Source organism: Chiloscyllium plagiosum, unplaced genomic scaffold, assembly GCF_037043375.1.
Source record: "Chiloscyllium plagiosum isolate Xiang-an unplaced genomic scaffold, Cpla_swu_hap1 HiC_scaffold_35, whole genome shotgun sequence".
Taxonomy (NCBI): domain Eukaryota; kingdom Metazoa; phylum Chordata; class Chondrichthyes; order Orectolobiformes; family Hemiscylliidae; genus Chiloscyllium; species Chiloscyllium plagiosum.
In genome coordinates, this window is record NW_028270173.1 from 45,492,076 (window position 1) to 45,511,301 (window position 19,226).

The following is a 19,226-nucleotide window of genomic DNA, read 5'->3' on the forward strand; positions in this document are numbered from 1 at the left end:
GTGACTCAGTATTCACATCGACAACAATGTCCTTTTCCTGAGTGAATACTGACGAAAAGTATTCATTCAGTGTCTCCCCAATCTCTTCAGCCTCCACACGCAACTTCCCACTACTATCCTTGACTGGACCTATTCCTACCCTAGTCATTCTTTTATTCCTGACATACCTATAGAAAGCCTTAAGGTTTTCCCTAATCCTCCCAACTAAGGACCTTTTATGTCCCCTCCTTGCTGCTCTTAGCTCTCTCTTCAGGTCCTTCCTGGCTACCTTATAACTCTCAATCGCCCCAATTGAACCTTCACGCCTCATCTTTACATAGGCCGCCCTCTTCCATTTAACAAGGGATTCCAATTCCTTATTAAACCACGGCTCCCTCACACGACCCTTTCCTCCCTGCCTGACAAGTACAAGAAGTTGCCTTAAATTCTAGGAATGAGGCAGTGAAAATCTATGTTCAATGACGGTCGTGAATCAGAAAGGTGCAATGCCAGAGCGTTTTATTTCTATTGATAGATTGAAGGATATATAAGGAGGCACTCAGTGAACCCTACAGATTTTTTAAACTTCATTATTAATGCAGCTATTAGCATACTTGGGTTTACTAATTACGTGTTGCCAAGTTGCTAAATTGCATCTGATGTCGCACGCTGCCTTCAGTATTTTGCAATAAGACTTACAGCACACCCAGTGTTCTCCTTGTTGCGAACTGATATGTTGAACCAATAACTTGGAAGTCTGGGTGAACGCAATTTTCTTTACAGTGACAAGGATTTGCCAATAACGTATTATACATTTCTGTAAGCGGCGGCTCTGTTACTGTATTACGCAATTGCTATATCCCATTTGTGGAGAGTACTTGGTACTGCAGTGCAGTGAACTAAAATTCGTTGTTTAACGTTGTGTCAAAATTACCATATCCTTCCTGGATAAATTGAGTTAGAGTGTTGACTTTTTTCCAGCTGAACTGGGCGGCATGATATCAGTAATTTACCCAAAACCATAACCTGCTTGTGCGAACATTTTCCCACAAGCCAGCTTTGATGCAGCCAAATGAGTTCTTTTCGTGGACAGGAAGAGCAAAAATGGAGAGAGACAGAATGATTTCATTGTTCATTTGTCAGCTTTTTTTTGGAATTCAATTTCAGAATTATTGTAAATTCATGAAGTCCAACTCCAGGACTTCACAGGTATAGAAAATCAGGGACAGCATCATTTTTTACCAAAATAAAAGACACAATCTCCATTGTCACTTCCAATATATGACTACTTCGTACCAACCAGTTTTAAATGTATTGATTCCGATGTTGCATATTTGTGTGACCCATTTCTTTGTTGTTTTTTTTTTGCCTTCCAGCCAACTTGTTAACGATTGGAATTCTATTACGTGGAAAGTGTGGACTATCCAAGTGCATCACTGTGTACCTGGTGGCTATGGCAGCAGCAGATCTATTAGTGCTAATATTTAGTATAATACTGTATGAAATCAATGACATATATTTCCCAAACTCCTTCCTGAACTATTCAATTATCTGTAAACTAAAACACATCATGGGTTTTATTGCTGTTGATTTATCTGTCTGGTTTACTGTCGCTTTCACGTTTGACCGATTCGTGGCTATCTGTTGCCCAAAGCTAAGAGTGAAATATTGTACTGAATATACAGCTGCAGTCGTCATCACAACAGTATGTGGATTATGTATTTTAGAAAATGTTCCAATTTATTTTGCATATGAACCTGGGAAAATAATTAATAGCACATCTTGGTATTGCAACTTAAAGGCAAGTTTCTATACCACAAAGGTTTGGGTTGCATATTCTTGGACTGATAGTATATTAACGCCATGTACCCCGTTCATTTTGATTCTTCTATTCAATATTCTGACCATCAATCATATTTTAGTGGCCAGTAAGACAAGAAGGGCTCTTCGTGGTCGCAATAGTATTGAGAAACAATATGACCCAGAAGTACAGAACCGAAAAAAGTCCATCATATTATTGGTTGCTATATCGGTCAGTTTCATTCTTCTCTGGATGACTGCCTATCTGTATTTCATATGTGTAAATATCACCGACGCTCAACATTTCGGCAATGATTTCTCACATCCTCTTGCCGTAATGGGGCAGGTAGGCTACATGCTTCAGCTTCTCAATCCCTGCACGAACACCTTTATTTATGCAGTAGCACAGACAAAGTTCAGAACAGAGTTAAAATATGTGTTTTCCTATCCTTTCGATATGACTATAACCTTAATTAAATGATTAGTATCAAAGACATTCTGACAGATGAGAACACACCTGAAAAGATAGTACAGTATTGATTTATAACAAGTTAAGCAGTTATATGTATTTGTGCTTTGATTGTTAGCATGAATCTATCATTTAGTAAATCATAGATTGCAAAATGAAAGTGTTCACAGAAAATCAGAGAAATATTCTAAAGTTCTTTGGACAGGCTAGAACACTTCACATTCAGAAGTGTTCACTGTTTCTAATATAGATAATATTTGCTTGTTTGTAATCAAAAGACTTCTAATGTCAACAATTATGAATAAAGTATATTCCGTTTCTGGGTCTTAGGTGTAATTTATTAAGTGTTGAGATCGAAATTCCTAACCACACCTGCTTAATCCAGCGAACATTTCTAATTTTGATTTAAAATTTGCCTCTGACTTCAGGTTTCCAGAACTTCACTTGAAGTTTCAAACACATTATCTGTTCTTTATTTTCTGAAATGCAGAAATATGAGGGTAGTAGGGAGGGAAGAAGAAGCAGGAGAATGGTTTTGAAGTCTTCGAGGCTGTATTGCTATTCAAGGTGGTCATGGCTGATCAACCAATTTAGTACCAAGTTGCTGTTTTCACCCAAGTCCCGTTAATCCCTTTGTCTTAAAAACCTAGACATCTCCTTCTTGATAACATTCAAAGATTTCGCCTCAAAAGCTTTCTATGGTAGATAATTTCATACCAAACTCCAGCAGCTTGCCCCACCCCCAAAAAAAACACTCCATTCTTAGGGTGAAGAAATTGTTCTCCTTGTCAGCCATAATGTCCTAACCCATATTGGTTCTAACCTCTGATTCTGGATTCCCCAGTCATCAGGAATATCCTTCGTTTGTTGACCCTATCACTTCGCAATTCTGTAGGTTTCCATAGGATCCACTCTCTTCCTCTTCCCCAATCTTCTGACTCCAATGGAAGAAATCCTAACCAATCCAATCTCTCTTTGTACATCAGTCCGGCCATGCCACGAATCAAACTACTGAACGTTCATTACGTTGTCTCCATTGCCAGAATATCCTTGCTCAGGTGTGGATACCAAAACTGCACACAATACAACAGGTCACAACACACTATTGCACAACTGTTACATGCGCTTTCATTTTGCACACTATTCTCTTCTATTGGACTTTAACAAAGCCTTTGGAAATTCCAAGTATATCACATATACCTGATCTCCACATTAACTGCTGGTTACATCCTCGCTCTATTCCAAAGAAGTTCTGATTTGTTTCCAGGAAAAACACGTTTAGTCTCCAAAATATACCCATAGTAGTGACTTTTCTTGATGGTGTGTGACTTCCATTGAAATGTAATGCTTTTTATGCTGATGTGATTATTATCAATATTTATAATGATGCACCATTCTTGATTTTTTTTTTAAATCTCGCAATTTCAAGCCTCATCTGGATGGTAAATCACTAGGATTGGTTGAGAGGGGTATGACAAAATGCTGGAAAATAGGATTGGATAAGTAGAGGATATCTGGTCATCATACGCGGGTTGGACAGAAGAATCTGTTTCCACGTCATATATCTTGATGACTCTATGACTGATCCTTAAGACTATACTTGTCAGTCAAAACTGTTAATCTACAAGGAGACAGTCGCAAACAATTATTACATCAAGTCGTAACGAAGCCTACATTATTTTTAATTTGTTTTTCTGCTGTCTGGGAGTGGATGACATTACAGGATATATAAATTCATGTTAATTATATCTAATACTTCTTAATGACAATTAAAATGTTTATGTTTTATTTTCTTCCGAATCAAGGTCCTTTCTACCTTTCATATTTTCGTGACTGGTCTGTTTTAGTTTCTAACTGGAAATTCATGTCTGTCCTGATTTCATAATGTCTGACGAGAATGAATTCATCACTGTCTCAAGAATTAACTCCACTAACGGCTGAGCCAGACTATTCCAGCATTGCCCAACTTTTTGAGAGAAAAAAATCCTCTCACCCCCTGAAATTGGGTTAATTTTAAAACAGTGCCACCTAAATCGGAACTGAAACACAAGAGGATTATTCTTTCTGCGGACAAATTGTCAAACCTGTTGAGGTTCTTCTATACTTGTTGCCCAACACTCTTTGCAATGACAGTGAAAACTAGACTGGTCTGGTCAACCTATCATCATAAAATCGTACACAATAATTCCAGGCTTCAGTCATATAAGCGCTTACTGTACCACCAAAGCTCCATTTCTATCATGATATCTCACAGTCATTAAAATTACATTATAGTGGCTCATGTCATTTCTTTTTTGTCATCAAGAAGGAAGGACACACGAACGATCATTTTTTCTTATTTTTAAAGTTTTCCATCATTGTTTGGACCAATAGAAAATCATCCATAATTAATAATGCCCATATTATTTTCCATAACAAGAGCATTCTGTATTTCCCACATTGTGCTAAAAAGAATCACAGAGAAAACACAAAAGAACTGTGGATGCTGTAATTCAGAATCAAAAATAGAAGTTGCTGAAAAAACCTCAGCAGGTCTGGCAGCATCTGTGAAGAGAAATCAAGGTTAATGTTAGAGGTCTGGTGACCCCTCCTCAGAACTGCACGCTGGTCAGATCCTATCGAAGCAGTACAACATTCCTGAATAGTGCTTTTCTTTTCATTTAATTCGTGCATTAATCAAACACTCTTTCCAACAACTATTTTCTTAATATTGATTGATCATTTTAATGATGTGTCTACTGGATACCAACGTCTATTTCCTCATCCACGGACAATTTTTATTTCTTAAAATTTAGATTGCATGCAGTTATTTAATGTTCGTGTTCTCAAATGTATATCAGGGACCCTTCTACACTTTTCCACATAACAATGTAATGTGCACAGAAATCAGTTCATTGGATATCAGTTTATTAGTTATGTGTTGGTAAATGTCAACACAGCGACAGAATTGTTGCATATGCTGGATTTTTCTAGAAATGAAGAAACATTAATTGTTACAATCGAACAGCACACGATGTTCTACATGTCATAGAGTTATACAGCACATAAAACTGATTTTTCCGTCCAGCCAGCCCATGCACTACATGACCCAAGATAACCTAGTCCTATCTGCCTGCTCCTGGCCCATATCTCTCCAAACCTTCCCTATTCATCTATTTATCCAAATGTCTTGAAAACATTGTGACGGTGACATCCATACCTTGCTCAGGAAGTTCATCCACATGTGAAACATCCTTTGTGTAAAAAAATGCACCCTTTTTTTGATGTTTCTTCTCTCTTCCTAAAATTGTGCCCCCGAGTCTTAAAATGCCACTCCTGGGGAAAAGATAACTATCAATAAAATCTTCATTATTTTAAAAGACTTTGACAAGGTCACCTCTCGATGTCCTTCACTCCAGTAAATAAGGTCTCCAGCCTATCCAGCCATTTTTTTTAATCTATTTGGAGAGTAATAATAATTGACTTTGATTGACAAGAGAATCAACGCTCTTGAATAAAAAAAAACTAAGGTTGTCAAGCTGACCTGTGCAAGTAATTTGGTCATTAAAACATAGGGTTGAGATCTTTAATCCACTTTTGATGTGAAAAATATTATGTGATAATATGATAATCTATTGAAAAATGCCCAGTAGTTCACAAGAATGCCTGCACACTCCGGGGACATGTATTGATTTACTTTTAGGCAAATTTAGTAACAATGAATTGAATACGTAAGACTTCTTGGGTTTTGCAGGAATTCTGCCCCTTGGAACAGCCATCCAGCTTAATTAGATTTAAATTTCAGGTATTGTGTCTGATATTACAGCATTATTCCACACTGAACAAACCAAAATGTGTACAAATCTATTAGAGTGTGCGTGTAAATGCTATAACTATTTTTAAAAAGATCATCAGAAAAACAATGAATCATTTCATTCAATATGCCATATATGGAAAAGTTCTTTTTCCACATGTCGAAAATCCAATCCACTATCCGATCAAAGGACAGCATAAGAGATATTGTACTAACGTTTTTAGTATTAAGAATGGCGAAATACATGTTTGTTGCAGAGTAAAAAAGAATTATAATCTCCTTCCAAATTGCCTGGAGAGCATCACTGCCAATTGACGTAATCCTTGGCCTATAGAGCTTCAAACAAATCTTGTTGTCATTTCAACTAATGACAAACAGCGCATGTGTTTTGAAGTCACTTATATATCCTGGCGGTTATAAATGCAAATTTTATTTCCAAATGAAAAGACGGTGTGCATGTTTCTAAGACGCAGAGGAAACGTCTTTATTCAGAAATGGGTCAACCAGTTATCATACAGATTGAAAACGTATACTACCCTATTATTGCAGTGATTGGAGTACCTGGTAAGACATTTAAAATGAGTATTTCTCTCGATATCAAGCCATATTTTCTTGATGAGATATTAAGCAATTACGACTGGTAAATTGGTGATGGTGTTCTTGGCAAAGATTAACATATCACCATTATGTACGCCTATACTAGTCACTTACACTGATGTTAATATAAATGAAAAATAGACTGAGTAGAACTAATCAAGATTTTCTACTTTATCCTCAGAAATGTAAAAATAATACATTGTCATTCACAAATACAAGTCGGTCTATTTATATGACGTTTGTGAATATAAGCTTGTGAAAATATTTAATTGAAATTTCTATAAGCATTAGTTTCCTTTGTACAGTAGGTGTTAAATGCTTAGACTGCGCTGGCAGATGAAAAGATGGAGGCAGATACAGTAACAATGTTTAAGAGGCATCTTGGGAGATATATGAACAGGTCCTGAATAATTGGAAATGGACCGTCTGAATGTGACTGGTTTTTAGTTCAGAATGGCATCATGTGACTTGGAGGGTTGAAGGGCCTGTTTGTGTGCTGTACTGTTCTTTCTCGTTCCACAATTTGACTAATTGTGTCATAATAGCATGAATAGTAAAAGTTTAATCTTCTTATTAAATACAATGATAAGCCATATATGACCAACATCCCATGTACCTTCGTGAATGCAAGAAATAAATCAATGGCCTCGGATTCAAGGTTCACAGGCCCGGGATGCAGAGTAGATCATTTGAAGCAGGCATAAGAAGCAATTTACTTACAGAGAAAGTGGTGATTTAGGGAACAAAGACATTCACTGTTTTCCCCCGAACACGAGATGGACGTGGTTATAGAGTCATATAGTCTCACAACACAGAAATGGAGCTTCCCGTTCAACTTGTCCGCATCGATCAGATATCCAAAATTGATGTACTCCCATTGCCAGTATTTGATCCATATCCCTCTGAATCCTTTCTATTCATGTATCCATCTAGATGCCATTTAAATATTTTAGTTGTACCAGCCTCCACCAATTCTTCTGGCTGATCCTTCCATACACATAACACCCTCTGTATGAGAAAGTTGCCCATTACCTCCCTTTTAAATCCTTTCCCTTTTGTCTTTTTTTTTCCTTCTCGTCTTGGACTTCATGAACCCGCGAAGCAGAATTTGCCTATAAACATTGCACATGTACCTTATGATCGTCTGATATACAGTTCCGCCGAAAGATCATCCTCAGTCTCCATCTCTCCAAGAAATTTAGACCCAGCTTATTTGGACTCATTCAATAGCTTTCAACTCTGGTAAAATCCTTATAAGTCATATCTAAACCCTTTCAAGTTCAAGAACATCTTTCCAATAGCGGAGAGACCAGACTTGCATCGCCAATAATGGCCGCATCGATGTCCAGTAAGGCTGCAACATGACATCCCGTCACTTATACTCAAACGCTACCCAATAAAGACAGGTGCACCAAATGCCTTCTTCACTATCCTGTCTACCAGCGAATCCACTTTCAGGAACTATTAATCTGCACCCCACGATCTGTTTGTTCGGCAACAATCTGCAGTACCCTATCATTAAGTCAATAAGTGCTACCCTGATTTGCCTTTTCAAAATGAAATCCGTCATGTTTCTCTAAATTAAACATGGTCAGTCATTCCTTGAAGTTTCAACACATCTGTACTCTTATATAGCCTGCTTCACTGCTACTACACCAACAATACTTCAGTCATTTGGAAACTTACTAACTACAGTACACCCTTTTTATTCACATCTACGTCAATTAGATAAATAACAAAAAAAAAACAGTTGATCCAGTAATGATCCTTGTGGCACACAGCTGGTCACGGTCCTGCAGTCTGAAAAACAACTTCTCACCATCACCCACTGTTTCCTAACTCAAAGCAATTTTGTATCCAAGTAGTTAGCTCCGCTTCGATCCCATGTGATGTAAGATTGCTAACCAACATGCCATGCAGAACTTTGTTAACCCACTTGCTGAAAACCATACAGGTAACGTCCACCACCTTCAATCTTCTTTGTCACTTCTTCAAAAACGCAATCAGGGTTAGTGAGAAAGGATTCCCATGCACAACGCTATGTGGACTGCCCCTAATAAGTCTAAGCCTTTCCAAATACATGTGAATCTTGTCCCATGGAATCCCTCCCACAACTTACCTACCACTAAAGTCAGGATTACCGGTCTCCTCTTCCCTGGCTTTTCATTACTACCTTTCATAAATAACAAAACCACCTCAGCCAAACTCCAGTCTTCTAGCACCTCACCCGTGGCTATTGATGATGTAAGTATCTCAGCAAGGGGTGAACAATCACTTCTCTAGATTCGTAGAGAATTCTGGGATGCACCTGACCGTGACCAGCTGTGAACTGGACAGGTATCTACCTTTATGCATATTAAGTTTTCCCGAAACACTTCCTCTATGTTATGAACATTGTTCAAGACATCCCTACTGAAGTTTCCAAGTTCTGGATGTAAGTTCGCTTGCTGAGCTGACAGGTTCGTTTTCAAATGTTTCATCACCATATTAAATAATATCCTAGAGGGTTAACTAGTATAGTGACAAAACGTCTGAGAAACGAACCTTCCACTCAACCAGCAAACCTACATCCAGAACATCAAACTGAGCTACAAATCTTCCCAAAACTCGCTACTTTTTCCAAGTTCTCTTATCAATTTATCTAGTCAGAAAACATTCCTTGCAATTAACAGCCTTTCCACTCATACTAAAAGGAACATTCGGTCTCTGCACTCTGGTAATTTCATTTCTGATGCCCTCCTACTTGCCAATCATTCACTTATATGCGAATAGCCTCACCCAAGCAACATTTGAAACCTCTTGCTGAATATCATCAAAATTGACCTTAGTCCAATTTGTAACTTTAATTTTGAGATCAGATCAATTCTTTTCCATAACCGTCCAATAAGTAATAGAATTACCACTGGCCTCGAAGTGCTCCCCACTGACATCTCAGTCACTTTCCCTGCCTTATTTCTCAAGAGAAAGTCAAGTTTTTTTTTCTCCTTCTCTAATAGGCACATCTATAAACTCAATATGAATGTAATTCTCGGACATCAAAGGGCATGGGGTAAGTGTGGGAACAGAGAACTGAGTTTTATGGTGACAGATGATCAGAATGAATAATAACACCATTTCAAAACGACAAACGGTTTACTCTAGTTCCGACATTTTATCTGCTCCCTGTTTTATGAATAACAACTGCAAAGGTCATAATCCAACGATTTTGTGACGTGTATTACTGAGTTATCATCTATTAATTTTAGAAAATGAATAACCAACAACTCACAATGCCAAGTCTCATGAAAGATACAAAAATGCAAATATTTTCAGAATGTTCAGTGTACTGATTTTAGCCACAAAACATAATGCTTTGGTTGATAAATGGAAGGCAATTTTGGGGCTTTGTATTGGCTAATATGGAACTAATGTTGCTGCTTTCACGGGACACCGAAAAAACACTCATGGAAATTCATCCGAACTTATTCTCCTTGTCCATATACGCAAACTGGCAGTATACTGTATTCTTGCTGGACTCATTTACCCCAAAGCTGCAGACAATTTACAGGTTTTTTTTTTCTTTTGTCTCGGGAAATGGCTATCAGAGCGTTTTTTCAGTTCCTGAACCATGTCTGCCGTTCCCTTATCTGTAAATGAACGTAAGTTATCAGCACACAAGAGTTGAAAGGCATGTAGAACTGCATCAGTTTATCATTGGGTGAAAATTGTAAAATCTGCCGGCTATCAGAATTGATGATAGAATCCAGCTGATCATTTGTTTCTATGAAAGTAACAGAAAACAATTTGTATCCTGTAGAGAAAGAGATAGCTTCAGAAATGTGTCCTGCTCTATGCATTAAGTAGCCAAGGCAAATTGCAAGCTCTGTGTGGACAAATTCATCTCATACTTGCCATACTTCTCAAGTTGTAGACCTTGGAAGTTGATTTGCTTCAAAAACTGTTAGTTACTTTTGAATGTTGTCTTGAATTTCAAAGCGGTTTTGCAATATTCATCTTGGTCAGTCAAAAGTCATTAAGACTAAGACCTTTGAGAGGATCTCTATGAACTTGCATACATAAGACACTTAATATGAACACATTTACCTCCATCAAATTCCGATTTTCTTTTGTTGGAAAACGTCAAAGTTTTAACCAAAACCCAGAGATACACAAATTCTGTGACTGACATACTAGGCAGGGAAATGAAACACAGAAATGGAGAGAATGACTGGAGTACAGAGTACGACGGCATTCAATTATCTACAAATTCAGAAACTGATAGAATGAGAATTGATATTTATACAATGCAATTTTCGGTGAATGAGAAGGCAATTTACAGAATACAAATATACGATGCTACCTAGAAGTTACTTACTTAGAATTGATAGCAGTGGTATATTGTTAGGCTGAAACTGCCAAAGGTGGGTTATTTAAGATCTGTTCGAAATGATAACAAGATAGTTTCAAAATGCAGCTAATTTTGGGATTAATACACTTAATACATATATGAATAAATAATTGGCAGTGTATTTTATATAACGTTACTTTTTATATAATTTACAAAAGCTAAATACTTAACTCAAGCTACTACATACACATTTAAAAAGTGAGCCTCAAAATTTCTTCCTGCTCGTCAGGAACTTCAACGACAGCGGCACTGGACCTCCATCTTACATTCCATAACACTGGTCTCATGAATCCCAGTCTGATGGTGAAAGTCCATTATGTAGGACGATGTCCCTGATATTAATACTGTTCTGAATGTATCATCATTTTTTCGTACATTCAGTACGTCTCTAGACACAGCATTGCAAACATGCCTCGGTGGCCCCATGTTAACTGCATAAAATAATGTATTTTCATGAAAGTCCTACGAGCAGTGCTAGGCACGTGATATCAATGCTGCTACAAAGCTGATATTATGTACTGTATAACCATATTCGTAGTATTTTAAATTATTATAGACATTCCAGAAAACAATTTAAAACCATCAGTGGCTCCGTGTTAAGTGTATTAATGAGTGGTTCCAACAGATAGTAAATGTTATGCAGTTAGCTCCTCGCCAAAGCTAACTTTGTTTTTACACTCGGTCGATTTTCATATATTTTTCCAATTTGTTTCAATTGCTTGTGTCATGTCCAATTATCCCTTAACACTCACCTTTATGGATTTTTTCAAGGCATTATTTTTACGCCCAAACTACAGATCACTCTTTGATAGCTTGAAAACCCTCTTATGAACCCCTCTTAAAAATGCATACATATTATTCAATTGCCACAAGTTGGTTATGCATGCAATGAAGTTTGCACGCCATTACCAAGGTATATAAGACAAGCAAAGCACAATTAACAATAATGTAATAAACGTTGAGATAAGAACGAGTGTACTGCTGAAATTGCAGGTGACAACATCTTAAATATTTTGCACTGATAATGCACAACAAGGGCTTTTAAATTGTCAACTATGCAAATCAATTGGTCATGACCGTAAATTAAGGCAGTTTCTTGCCATGAGAAGCCATATTGAACTGTTGCCAAATGACAGCTAATCTGCTGATGCTGTACAATGATTTGATTACATTGTGTTTATGTCTAATTACATCAGTGATAACATAAATGTTGTCCTACTGGAGTTGACGCGTGCATTGTCTCTCTTTTATGTGCTTGTCAATCATATGCATGATTAGTGTCAATTTCCTGAAATAATCTGTACTGATTGGCACTTTGGTCCACTCGAGATATGTTGCAATGTAATGGTTCAAAACTAGAGGTATGGAAGGGACATATTAGACCTTATGGCTGTTCCTTACAATCATCTTCCTGGTGGGTCTCGTTGTTCCCAACAAGCATTTGCCACGAGATAATGTTGTCCACAATATTATCCCAGTTCAATGGAGCAGAGTGATAAACTGACCCCATATTTGATGTTGTGTACTATTTAAAACCAAAGAAGTCGCATTACATATTGTAGCATTGCAAAAAGCTTTCAATAAATTAAGCATTAATTTAGAATGGGCGAGATGAAATAATTGACTCCAAGGCAACAAGTCTCAGGATAGCAATAAAATGTATTTTGCACGTTATTGTCTCGTTCTAATGGTATCCAATTTTTAAATTATTTTTTATTGTTTGTTTCTTGTTTTTTATAAACCTGTGAAATGTCATGTAAGCTGGGGTGCATTATAAATTACTTGCAGAAATGGAATATGTACGCACTCGTACAAGTCATTACTAATCCGTTATGAAGAAATCAAAGGTTGTTGTGCAGTTTTGGGCTTAAAATATAGCTTTTCCACATTATAATATATCGGTTAAGTTCAGCACCGAGATTCGACTAGGCGTGATACATGACACAAGCGGCGTTATCAACAAATTTCCAAACTAAGTTTGTGTAAAAGTAATCTGATAATTTTCTGTAGGCTAATGGTTTGTTCTACGCAGCAAATAATTTAATTGCTTCATTGGTCATTTTCCCAAACTAAGCAAAATAATTTTTGCAGAAACTTAAAATCCATGGTCCTTAGTGCATATATTACTGCTCTGCCCCAACTATAACAGAGACATTATATTTTCTCTACCCTACTTTTCTCATGTCAGTCTTACGTATAAATAGTGGCAACGGGGATTTACATGGGTTATCTCTCCTGTCATAGTTAAAACAATAGATAGATTGAATAATCGGGTATAGAAGTTCAATGACTGCTGAAGATAGAGCAACGGTATGGCTTTATGTGGATCCCAATATGTGGCCCATTACAGTGCCCCTTATGGTGGTTTGGACATCATTATCTATGTAATATGTTGGCATAAATACCAATCACTATTTCCAATTGTCACATCACACTATGACTGCTACGTAGCATCTTCCTGAAGCATTGTGTACAGAAAGTCATAACCATGCCTCTATTCAGTAGTGAAGTGCAATTATCAGTCAATTTGTTGCAGTTAAATGAGGGTGCTGAAGTTGCCCTCCTGATTTGTAGGATAACCTGGGATTATACTTTGAATTCTGGACGGGTCAATGTACCAGATCTCATAGAAGAATGCTGGTGTCATTTCATGCATTGGTAAAGTTCGGCATACTGCACAGATCATTCGGTGGACAATTAAAATTGTCTTGTGTTCAGTGATCAGTCTTACAATTCCCAACTCTCGATTCCATCCTTTCGCAAAAGTGTTCAGGTAATAGAAGATCTTGTGTTACAGAATGCAGGAGGACACATAGGTACCACATGAATCGCCACATCTTCAGTAGGCTGCAAGAAAAGTTTATTTTATGAATTTGAGATCTGATATTCATCCCACCGACGGGTGAATCCATACTTTTGTTGAGATGTGAATCGGTCACACAATTATTGTCATCAACTAACTGTCCTCAGGAATTACGTAGGAGTTTGCTACCCCATGTTGGGGTCGGATTTTCAGGTCGTATTCTAATTGTGGAAGCACCTGTAGCCTACTTTTGAGCGTAATTTAATATGTTTATTAACAACGCCTTTCATATGTTTTACTAATAGCTGCCTTTGCAAAATACATAACACAATGTTTCATTGGATTCCAATTGTCAAGAACCCATTGCTACATTGCTTGGACTGCGAAAAGTGACCCACTATCGGTTTGTATTTCCATTGGCTCCCTATATCATAAAATCAGGGCATATGGCCCTTTTATTGTACAGGTTTAATTTGTCGGTGTAACAGTTGTACAGAATCACGAGGCCCAAATAGCTGTTTACCTTCGTCAAAATATATTAAATGAACCATAAAGTCCTTTGGCCGAGTCCAGTCAGGTTTTGTGTCTTTATGAGTAGATGCTAAATTCCTCCTCTGCAGGAGGACATGTTTCACCTGCTGGGAGGATTTGCATTGGTCCAATACTTTGTGAGCAACGTCATGGATCAGAAGAATCCTTCGCTCCACAACACTTTGTTTGGTACCTGAGGTATCCAAATATCCAGACTGGGTATGTGACCACATGTAAAATTGTTTAAGCTCTTCTTCTGTAGTTCACCAAGCAATGTGCATCTTTGTAAAGCTATCAACTGTGTCATTGTGCAAACCATTTCAGAGATGTTCCTGATATGGGCATTAACATGACGTACACTTATGGAGAGTTATTGTGCTCCTTGCAGAACTTGTTCCACCAAGATTCTCTGCATAAGTGTATCCATACATCATCCATTTGTTGGTCTACCATATTGTCACTTAAACTGGCATACTATTGGCAACAGCCCAGGAGTCAGTGAAAATATGCAGCACCTTATGTTCTGCTTCTAAAGCAGATGACAGATGCTAAGTCTGCCAAATCACTGGATCCATCAATACCTTCGTCTTCTGTATTGTCTGTTTGTTTGAGTTAAACACTGTAACTTTCCAGTGATAGTTTCCAATACCAAAGGTTGCAATGACATTTAGTTAATAAAGTACACTTTGCTTTTATGTTTTCAAATGTTCTAAAGGAAACCCTCATTATATCAGCGAATTGGGAATAGGGCCAGGTGATGGAGTTTCGTCAGTATTACTGGCAATATTTTTGTAGGGACTCCTCCCTTTGGCTACGCTTTTGAAATGTGCCATTACCATTCGGCTTTAGACTTCTGTTGTGCTCGTCCCACCCTCTTAGCGGCATTTTTGGGCAACACTCAAGTCAAGACGGCGAGTTCTGGCCTTCAAATAGTCTTAACTTTTCCAATTGTCCCTTCATTTTGCACAGGTACACAATAATATGCTAACAGCCCCTAGTCAAATGCAGTCTAATTTTGGGCAATTTCAGAAGTGGGTGAGATCGAGCAGAGACTGCTGCTCAGGCTGATTTTGCCACAAACTTCAAGCATGCAGATCGTCTGTCATAGGTACTTACAATTTTAAGGATGGTCCTGTACAATACAGCTGGGGAACTACTTGTGCAATCGCCTACCGAGTAGTGTCAAAAGCCTTGTGTTATGGTGGGCCCCATTCAAATGCTGACATTTTCTGAGTGATAACGTAAATAGATTGCAGTAAAGTACTTAAATGAATGATGTGCTTTCTCCAATAACCTAAAAGTCCAGTAAAGCTGAGCCATTACTTCTCTCAAAAAAACTTTCTTCAATGGTAGAAATATCTGGCCCCAGGTCACGAGACTCGCCTCCCTTTATTAGTTTCTTATGAGGGATCCATCTTTTTGATGGAATTGACTGTTATTTTGGAAGGAACTGTCTGAAGACCATTGTCGAATTTCTGCCCTGCATTTCGCAAATGGTACGCACTGCTGCATACCTGCTACACTGAGTTGTGCAATGAGTGGGCGTTTTTGGATGTGATACCAATCAGGCAGGTTGCTTTGTTACGGTGGTGTCAGGTTTCGACAATACACTTGCAGCTACATTCATCCTGGTAAGTGAGCAATATTTCATCACACTCTTACGTGGGATTTGTAGATGGTGGATAATCTTTGGGAGTCAGCAGTTTAGTTGCTTCGAACAGTATTCTTATTTTTGCTGTTAAATTCTCGGGAAACACTGAATGGACGTATTTCTGTTGTTTTTGTTAATTATCTTGAGATATACAGTTAGTTTACACAATGCAGATAAAGAAAGAAAACATACATTTTCAGGCACACCATTGTTGTCTCACTATGTTTCAATTTTGATAATTTTTACTAAATACGTTCTCTTTCTTTTACAGCTAATCTAGTCACAATTGTCATTCTGTCTCGTGGCAAATGCAGTCTCTCTAAATGCATAACTCGATACTTGATGGCTCTGGCAGTAGCTGATCTAATGATCCTGATACTTGAAGTAATACTGTACGAAATTAAAGATGCGTATTTTCCTTATACATTTCTGAACTTTACTCCCATTTGCAGTCTCAACATGACCTTACTTTTTATTTCCATTGATTGCTCTGTTTGGATAACTGTCACTTTCACATTTGATCGATTCATTGCAATTTGTTGTCAAAGTCTTCGAGCAAAATATTGTACTGAGAAAACTGCAGCTGTGGTGATAACAATTGTTTTCTCTTTAGGTTGTGTGCAAAATATCCCAATATACTTCATTTACGAACCACGGGAGTTAATTCACAACGTGCCATGGTCCTGTTATGTGAAGTCAAGCTTCTATAAATCACCCTTATGGATAGCATTTTTATGGCTTGAAACCCTTTTAATACCATTTCTTCCTTTTATTTTTATATTGGTGCTCAATTGTCTGACCACGAGGTATATTCTATTGGCTAACAGAATCAGACATGGTCTCCGAGGTAACCACATTGCAGGTAGTAATAATGATCCAGAGGTGAACAACCGAAGAAAATCCATCATTTTGCTGCTTGCCATTTCAGGCAAGTTTATAATGTTATGGATTGTCATTTTCATATATTTCTTGATTGTGCAATTTGCAGATGTACAGTTTTTCGAAACGACTTATAATGACTCTTTCACTATTATGGAACAAATTGGTTATATGCTTAGTTGTTTAAGTTCATGTACCAACACATTTATTTATGCAGTGTCTCAGAGAAAGTTTAGACAGGAGGTAAAAAATATAATTAAACATTGTCTGGCTTTCATTACTCAAATAATCAAATAAACTTGGCAAACTTATGGAGTCAAAAGAGCGATTTTATCCTCACAAATCTGACCTCAACCAACACGTACACTCAGGTCTCTCAAAGACAATTGTAGCTGCAGCCGAGATTCTATATTCGAAAATTTAGTCGATGGGCTCAAAAATAAATTCCGTAATACATCATTGAGGAAGAAGATCACTCTGAGTGATGACTTAATCTGTGAGACCCGCTTAGAATGGGGATCGCTAGGAATCTGTTTAAATGAAAGAATTCTGGTGTAATTTCTTTCCAAGTTCAGAGAAGATTTGTAGCTCAGGTTGATAAGTATGTAAATTAGCTCGCTGAGTGAAGGGTGTTTTCAGACGTTTCAGGAACAGAGCACCCATGGGATCACCAATATCAGGTCTTGCAGTGGAAGCAGTAATGCAGAGGCTAGAAAAAGCTTCTGTCTCATCTATCCAACCCAATACCTTGGGTCCGCTACAGAGATGACACCTTTGTCATCACAAAACAGACCAAATTACAGGAAACAAACAACACCATCAACAATATCTTGGCAGGTACAAAATTCACAAACGAGAAGGAGAACGACAACAGACTCCCATTCCGAGACGTGACAGTTGAATTTGCAGATAACAAAGAGCTTCAAAACAGCATCTACAGAAAAACAACAATCACATACAAAATACGTAACTTCAGATGCAATCATCCCAACACGCACAAACAGAGCTGCATCAAGACATTATTTCAACGAGCTACACCACACAGCAGCACCCACGAACTACAAAAAGCAGAAGAATAACATGGTTACAACATTTTCAAGAAAAGTGGATACCCAATAAACACAATCCGATGATTCCTCAGAAACAAGCCCAAACAAGCAGACACAACACAACCAAAAATATAGCCACATTACGTTCCATCAATGACATATCAGAAATGACTACCAGATTACCCCAACGCCTTGGCATCATGGTAGACCAGAAATCTATCAACACAGAAAACTATCAACAGTGACGAATGAACCTAAAGGAAACATTAGATACTACCAGCAAAACTAACATCATTTACAAGATAGAGTCATAGAGTCCTACAGCACGGAATAGACTCTTCGGTCTAAATCACACATGCAAACCAGATATCCCAAACCAATTTAGTCCCACCTGCTAGAACCTGGCCCATATCCCTCCAAGCCCTTCCTATTCATACACCCATCCAGATGCCTTTTAAATGTTGCAATTGTACTAGCCTCCACCACTTCCTCGGCAGCTCATTCCATACATGTACCACTCTCTACTGATTTATCCATTTTCATGCGTTTCAAGACATCTAACACTTCCTCCTCTGTATCCCATCGTACCAAGCCACGACACCCTGTGTCAGAACCTCTCTGGCGTCCCATCGTATCAGGCAATTGGACACTATATGAGAACATCTTTGGCTATGTCGAAGGCATCTTGAAACCCATTGTACAGGGGATCCCAGCTTCTGCTGCGGCACTACAGATTTCTTACAGAAACTCAGCACCCACTGTGCAATCAAACTAGGAACATTCTTCGTCACAATAGACATTTCAGCACTCTACACTGGCATCCCCACAATGACGGCATCATGGCAAAAGCCTCAGTACTCAACACCAACAACTGCCAATCTCTGAACGCTGTCCTACAACTCCTCTGTTTAATCCTCGATCACAACGCCTTCACCTTTGACAACCAGATCTTCATCTAGACACATGGAACAGCCATGGGGAATAAAATGCGCACCCCAATATGCCAACATCTTCATGCACAGGTTTTATCAAGACTTCTTCTCTCTGCAGGACCTCCAGCCAACACTACATACCTGGTACATTGACGACATTTTCTTCCTCTGGACCCATGGCGAGGAGTCACTGATTAAACTACACAGTGATATTAACAAGTTTCATCCCACTATCAAACTCACCATGGGCTACTCTAATATCTGAATCATTCTTGAACATGCGTATCTCCGTCAAGGATGGACACCACAGCACCATACTCTACCGCAATCCCACAGGGAATCTTACAATGCTACGC

General features: G+C 38.1%; 1 protein-coding gene across 1 annotated transcript in view; it reads left to right on the forward strand.

Annotated features, from left to right (window-relative positions):
- Positions 1-17,968, forward strand: part of LOC148140753 (putative G protein-coupled receptor 139) — a 50,674-nt gene extending 32,706 nt beyond the window's left edge. Inside the window, exons 3-4 of the mRNA XM_087979023.1 lie at positions 16,282-17,132; positions 17,681-17,968. Of these exons, the coding sequence (XP_087835149.1) occupies positions 16,282-17,132; positions 17,681-17,968 (1,139 nt within the window). The remainder of the gene's footprint in view (positions 1-16,281; positions 17,133-17,680) is intronic.
- The last annotated feature ends 1,258 nt before the right edge of the window (positions 17,969-19,226 follow it).